We start from the raw sequence: 7,500 nt of genomic DNA on the forward strand, positions 1-7,500 counted from the left end.
AAGAACCTGACGGAGAAATACAATTATTCAAATGAGATTGAAATGATCCTGTTTTAGAACAACAGGCCAACAGAGCGGAGGGAAATGAAAAATGAGTTTATGTAAGTTTTGTTATTTTGAGTCACAGCCTCATGATTCATCAAATTACAAGTTTGATCTCAATCACACACGCACGCGCCTCCTTGCATCATGTTTACAAACTACACCTCCCATCACGCAGTGCCTGGTCTGTGCCTCCACTTCCGTGACTGCGCACTGATCCATGCGCGCGTGCCCCATCTCAGTGCACGCGTCTTCCTTCCTCTTGTTGCACGAACTGTGCAGGAAAACTTCTCTGCAGAATAAACAGAGGTTTTCATATTTGTATTCTTATTTCCCCACGTGACACCGTGACAGTGTATTTAGATAAAAAACCCTAAAGAGGCTGAAATGAATCCGGACTCTTCACACAGCAGAAACAAACATGTCCTCATCCACCATCTGGGTCATATTTATAATATAATAATATCATAATCACATATTTGCATAGAAAACCCCCCATTACACCGGGTTGTCTTTTATTTTCCTGCAATATAAAATCCATCCGGGATGTGTGTCCGCGCCGGTGCTGCGCCTCTGCTCGGTCCTGTACGGTAGTGGTACTGATGCGGGATGAGTCAGGCGATATGATGCTGCTGCTCGCGCTGCCATTTCATCAGCAGAGCAAACCTCCAAACACACACAGCAAACACCGACATGACACCGCGGGATTCCCCTCCGACAGCACACTGCCTCCCGCCCGCGTAACGCACCCGTTCCGAGCCGAGCCGTGTCCCCGGGCGCTTTCGTTCCTGCGCAGATCCGGGTTGTTTTCGATCGCACCTGCTCCTCGGTGCGGTTTGTTCCTCCAGCTCCGCGCTCGGGCCTGATACTGAGGAGGAGGAGATCAGCCCTGACTCCGGGGCCTTGCACCGTCCTCCAGCCCGCTGTCATCGCGGCTCCACGACGAGCATCGACGCCTGGAGGCTTCGTCGCGGTTTCGCTTTGGGTTTTTTTTTTTCGCTGCGTCCTTCCCGGATCGCTGCCGCCAGACCCGCCGGTGCCATGGAGCCCGCGTCCGCCTGGTCCTGAGAAGAGCCGACACCTCTGGCCTAAGGTCCTCTTCACCCCTGCTCCGAGCAGCAAGTAGGCTCCTTCTTCCTCATTCGCAGCCTGCATGTCGGTTTATCTATCCGGCCACGATGCGTAAAAGTGGGTTAACGCACAGGCCCCCCCACCACAGGTCAGGTCGTGATGTGCACGGGTCTAATTATAACCTGCAACAAAAACAACCTGCTCTAGACCCTCGTCCCGATCTTGATTAGCATCTTCTACGCGTGGGGATTAAAGCCGAATTAGTGCGTAAATGTATTCCGGACATATAATGTGCCACAGCTACAATAAGAAACCAGCCAATAACACGATCTGAATATGTATTTATTTAAATGTGACATGAAGCAGGTTGTCGCTGCTCATCCTGGATCTGCATCTGCCCGCGAGGCTGCTGTTCACCGGGGATTCAGCCGATAGTGTTTGCATACCGACCGGGCTACGCAACCCGACTCCACAGGGACACGCAGGGGGTGATGGGAGTCTGGCTCCCTGCCCGCCTGCATGGCCTGGTCCAGGGGGGGGGGGGGGGGGGGGGGGGGGGGTTGCTGCGTGTGTAGCGTGAAGATACACATCAGGATTGATATCATCTGTGGCCCCCTCAGTAATAAGTTGATAGCCTAGATAATCACGTTTTCTCCCACAGGCTGTAAACCGTCTTCTTCCTCCCACTTGATCTGCAGCTGGTCCTTCATTTATCTGAGAGGACATTTTAAAAAGTCTTCCTCTGGAAACACTGAGAAATCACAAGGGGGGGGGGGGGTGCAATTAAAACAATGCCTGTCAGTCAATGAACTCTGCCTTGATCCAATCTTGAAATACAACCTTTAATTGGCTTCTTAACCCCCCCCCCCCCACACACACACACACACACACACACACACACACACACACACACACACACACACACACTCACACATAACAGGCTTATACTGTGCCTCTTTGTATTCGCGGCGTGATTGAATTAAAACCACGAGATATATGAGAAAATCCTCTTATGCTTTCCTCGTCGCTTGATGTTTTAATGCGGCTGCTTTTTGGATTATTGGCCCTTTTGGATATGAGGACTCCGAGTGTGTGACCTTCCATTTTTAGAAAGAAGAGACGTTTTATTATACCTCGATTAATAGCAGTAAAAATAGTATGATACTCCAATAACAATCTGAATGAAGGTCGTTCTGTGTACTTTTACTTCAAGTATTTAGCATTTTTCCAGTTAGCTTCCGTAGCTACAAGCGTAGTGTGCAACTTAGATCTACTCTAATTTCATTATATGACAATAAAGATACATTATAAATCCATACAGACATAAATACAAGTTCCTATAGTTGTCGAATGTATACAAATTACATTAGAATAAACTTTAGTAATAAGCTAATGTTCTCTCTGTTTCTGTGGCTCAGGCACGCGCCCTCGCACGCGTCTCTCTGACGAGGCAGGCCGACCGACAGACCGAGCGACAGACCGAGCGACAGACCGAGCCACAGACCTGCAGAGCGACAGACAGCCGAGTCATGGAGGCGATCTGGCTCTACCAGTTCCGGCTGATCGTCATCGGGGACTCCACGGTGGGCAAGTCGTGTCTGATCCGGCGGTTCACGGAGGGCCGCTTCGCCCAGGTGTCGGACCCCACCGTCGGTGTGGACTTCTTCTCCCGGCTGGTGGAGATCGAGCCGGGGAAGCGGATCAAGCTGCAGATCTGGGACACGGCGGGTCAGGAGCGTTTCAGGTGAGAACACCAGCAGGTTTTCAGCCTCACGATGCCTCTGTGACAGGTGCACTCTGGGAAACGCAGTGCAGAAACACCTCAGCGATGAAAGACTGAATCTGTGGTTTGTCGCTTTCATTTTCATTAATTTGGAAAGTGAAAGAGTCACGTGTGGAGTGAACGTTTAACTGTGAAAGCTGTTTTCAGACATGTGTGAAGGCAAATGTCTGAGTGAGAACCTCTGGAGTCTCTGTGGACTTCCCTTAAGAGACGAGCTGCTGAGATCCAGAGATTGATAGGCTTCCTTCAGGCGGAAAGCCTGACCTCTGACCTCTGACCTCTGTGTCGGAGGGTGGAGATCAATAAAGTGGAGTCTCATTATTACAGAATTAGAAAGATTAGATATCGGATGAACAGCTGACATCACACATTTAAATCAGAGAAAAGAATTAGTGATGCTTTTATCCAAATTAGAAATAATGTGGTTTACATTCTACCTTTGTCCAAATTCTCTTAAATTCAGGGTTTAACTAAAGCAAAAAAACTAATTGATGATGATTAGCACTAAATATCTGTGAAGACTTCTTACCCGAATTTAAAGACACATAAGCCTGCAGGTCTAAAACTGGAATTTCTACCTGGAACTAGTTTGTTTAGCTGCGTTTAAGAAAGATCCGGGATTTAAACGAGATCTGAGGTGACGCAGGTGAATAAATGACCAGAGGGGTTTGTTCTACGACGGGAATCATAACTGAAACGTCGTTTGTTTTCATGCTGTGAGAAGTCGTTTCAAATCGAGTTTAGGGTTAAAGTTTGTAGGATTTAGTGGCATCTAGTGGTGAAGTTGCAAATTGCATTCAAACGTTCTTGCTTTCCGAGACTGTCGGAGAAGCTTCGCTAGAGCCGCTGTTTAGTTTGTCCCATAGACTCTATATAAAGAGTGAAGCCAGGTCCGGGTCGCCCCCTGGTGGCTGCAGTATGGCTCATAAATCCTGCCTCCTCCATGTTAGTGGATGGGACATGGGCCAAAAACACAGTGGTTTGTGTCTCTTGAGCAAAACACGTTGAACTCCGACACACTGATCAGAGTAAATGTAACTTAACACTATGAATGCTAATGTTTCTCTCACACACACACACACACACACACACACACACACACACACGCACACACACACACACGCACACACACTTGACAGACGGCGACCGGTCTCACCTGTCACGATTACCGTCTCCATGGCAACAGTGACAGGTCCCTGTGACAGCGAAGGACGAAACGTTTTTTTTTTTTTTCTTCCCCAATCCGCAATGCAAAACACCACGGGGGCCATTTTGGCTCGAGAGAAGTAGACGAAGAGGAGAGTTTCTTACAAACACTCTTGACCTCTGGTTCGTTCCTCCTCTAAAGGAATCGCTATTGGACGTCTCTCACGTCAACAGTCCCCTCGACTCGTCCACTCAGGTCGTCGCTCTGTGTTGAGATGTTTAGAGATTGTGTCACTTTTTGATTCGAGTGAATCTGCCTCATCTCCTCATCTCGTCTCGTTCTATCGTGTGAATCCCTCCCTGCTGGTGATTATATTTCACCTCCTCCTCCTTTACTGTTTCCTCTCCCTCCACTAATCCTCCCCTTTTCTTGGAAACCTGTAATTGTCCTCCTCGTGGTGTTTGTGTGGACGTCGTCTCTGAGAGGAGACAGTCGGAGGATGAGACGCCTCGTCGCAGGGCTGTTGTGCGTTAGTGTGCGAGCGCAGTGTCGACTCCTGTCAGAGTCGAGCAGCGCTCCTCCCAGTCTGACTGCAGGGACGAAGTTCTTATGTAAAATACAAGATCGCTTCCTCTCAGGTTTTTAAATGATGAGGATGACAGTATTGCTGCTTAGTTATTAATCATAGAGAATTGGCTCTTCAGCATCATCAGTTTTAATGACTCAAGATAAAAATATAGATCTTTATTAAATATTTGTTGGAAGTTGGATCCTATAATCAGTGCCTTCAGGATTTCAGGATTTAGATTTTCTTATTAAAAGATATATGAACATCTTTGTTTTTAATGTCTTTCAAATGTTCAAAATCACAGGGTTTCGTTCTGAAAGACAAATTTCACAAAGGAAGCTGAAATTAAAATATATAATGTCGAGACTATCACAGACTAAAGCTGCTTCCAGAGATGCACTGAGCTCTAGAGGGGCTGTGGCTGCATCTGTGTGTCAATCATCAAAACTAAATTCCTCACAATACCAAACAAAACTATCCAGATAATCGTTCTCTCACACCTCACATCCGTGGAGTTTGTTCTCAGCTCCTCCACCTGACACCTTCATCTCACTCCTTCTTTCACGCCTCCAGTTTCTCTCTGGTTATATTTTCCCCTGGATTCTTCTTCTGTTCCTCAGACGAGGCTCATTCTCTTCGTCTCTTTTTCCTAAACTTGGATCTTTACCCAGTGTTGTGCACATGTGTGTACCTTCTAAATCAAATTCAGCCGTTTCAATAAGGGTAATGTGGGGTTCAGTGTCTTGCCTCAGGACACCTCTGAATGCAGACTGGGGGAGCTGGGGATCGAACCACCAACCCTTCTGTGTGACGGACGACCCGCTCCACCTCCTGAGCCACAGAGTCCGAAACTGTTGCTCTGTTGTTCTTCAACCAAAAAGTGAAACAGTCCTAAACCTCAGATCGCAGAGAAAGGAGAAAAACTTTTAATTGTTAAACTTGTTGAGTATTTAAGAGTCTTAATTATTGACTCTAATTTAAATGTATAAACCATAAAGTATATTTCAGGTGTATTTATCAAACATAGTTTATTAAACATAGCTTCATTCATATCTAATGTATTTGTGATGTTCATGCACCCTATGCTGTCACCACATGTCTCTTATTGTGCCACCTGCTGGTCACAGGACAGTACAACAACAATACGACCAGAACCTCTTTCATTACACTGTTGCAGTTTCATTATAAAATAAAATGTATTGAGTCAAATTATTGGGTTTATCGTGCTTGACGAATGAAACGTTCTAATCCTTCCCTTCATTCCCCCCCCCCCCCCTGCAGGTCCATCACCAGGGCTTACTACCGCAACTCTGTGGGCGGGCTCCTCCTGTTCGACATCACCAATCGCCGCTCCTTCCAGAACGTCCACGATTGGCTGGAGGAGGCTCGTAGCCACGTCCAACCCCACAGCATCGTCTTCCTATTGGTCGGCCACAAGTGCGACCTGGAGGCCCAGCGCCAGGTGTGTGCGGTATAAAAGCGAACTGCCGGTGTTGTGCTGAAACTCCAGAGTGGGAGTGAGAGTGGCTCTTTTGAAGGTTGCAGGATGTGTCAAGTTGATCAAAGTTGTGCAGTCGTTTTAAAAATAACCTTTTGTTTAATTTTAGATCAGGCGAGTCGTCACGCGTTTGTTTGAAGCAAAAATAAATCCATAATCACCAAATTAGATATTACAGGATTACGCTGAGAAGCACAACGGTGTGTCTACACTCATATCATCAAATCTAGATCAATATTTAAATCAGATAAACCAGGAAATTATGTTTCCTGTCTTCACCACTTGATCTCGATTTATTCACTGACTTCCTGTTGAAGTAGAATACATGTTTCAAAATCAAAGTGAAGCTTCTCACATTCTCAGAATGTTTTCTTCTCTGACCTGGATCTGCACCAAAATTGAATTGGTTCTTTCCCGACCCATACCACATCCTTCCACCCAGTTTAGTAGTAATCCGTCCAGTAGTTATTACGTAATGTAGTTCACCAAGAAACAAACCTTACCACTGTGAAAAGCATCAGAACCAAGGCAGGTTTATTAGCTCGTACACTGATTCGGTTGAAATGGCCTTAGTTGTAGCGTACTTTAGTTATTGGGCTAAATTTGTGACCGTGATGATCTGTATTTAAGATTTTTAAAATTTCTACTGTGGTTCTCCGGGAGTGTTTTATATCTACAATTCTTTACCGACCTTCTAGGTGAGCCGTCAGGAGGCAGAGAAGCTGGCGGGGGCTTACGGGATGCGCTACATCGAGACGTCGGCCCGTGACGCCATCAACGTCGAGCACGCCTTCACCGAGCTCACCAGAGATATCTTCGCCTTGGTGCGGTCCGGCGACATCACCATCCAGGAGGGCTGGGAGGGCGTGAAGAGCGGGTTCGTCCCCAACGTGGTTCACTCCTCCGAGGAAGTGACCAAGAGCGACCGCCGCTGTCTCTGTTGATCTGGAACGAGTTTGACGATGGGACTGAAGGTGAAAAGGGGAGGAAGGACTCGGAGGGGAGCGGCTGACGGACTGAGGCGTCGGCCGCGTGACTCAAACTGCTGGAAACCCTCTGTTCTTTCTTCAGACTGAAAACAAACAGGGATTGTTTGAGGAATTTCAATGAGAAGAAGGTAGAAGGCGGCAATGAACACTTTAAACGTGAGTGGACGGCTGAAGGGATGTGACGATTTATAAATACGTTTTATCCGTTGGAGATGAAGGATCACAGACCGAGGGCTCCCATGATTCAACTCCTTTAGTTTGGTTTGTAGGATCGTTGCCTCGGAGTCTTAGAAAGGCCTTAGAAAGAAGACTCATTTCGGTTCTTCGCCAAAATGAGATGACGCCCTCGACTCGTGTCGTCGTTCTTTCTCCCATCATCTCTTCCTTCACCTCTTCTCCCTC

The 7,500-nt window shown here is 47.0% G+C and overlaps 1 protein-coding gene across 2 annotated transcripts in view; it reads left to right on the forward strand.

Annotated features, from left to right (window-relative positions):
- Window positions 1–629: 629 nt before the first annotated feature.
- LOC117751809 (ras-related protein Rab-39B) overlaps window positions 630–7,500 on the forward strand; it is an 8,926-nt gene continuing 2,055 nt past the window's right edge. Inside the window, exons 1-4 of one of the 2 annotated variants that reach the window (XM_034568736.1) lie at window positions 630–1,164; window positions 2,532–2,857; window positions 5,893–6,073; window positions 6,808–7,500. The exon at window positions 6,808–7,500 is cut by the window's right edge and continues 2,055 nt beyond it. In XM_034568736.1, coding sequence (XP_034424627.1) covers window positions 2,643–2,857; window positions 5,893–6,073; window positions 6,808–7,053 — 642 coding nt within the window. In that variant the 5' untranslated portion in view covers window positions 630–1,164; window positions 2,532–2,642 and the 3' untranslated portion in view covers window positions 7,054–7,500. Of the gene's footprint in view, window positions 1,166–2,531; window positions 2,858–5,892; window positions 6,074–6,807 lie in introns of both variants that reach the window. The other variant, XM_034568737.1, reaches the window with a different exon arrangement.

Source organism: Hippoglossus hippoglossus, chromosome 18 (assembly GCF_009819705.1).
Source record: "Hippoglossus hippoglossus isolate fHipHip1 chromosome 18, fHipHip1.pri, whole genome shotgun sequence".
NCBI lineage: Eukaryota > Metazoa > Chordata > Actinopteri > Pleuronectiformes > Pleuronectidae > Hippoglossus > Hippoglossus hippoglossus.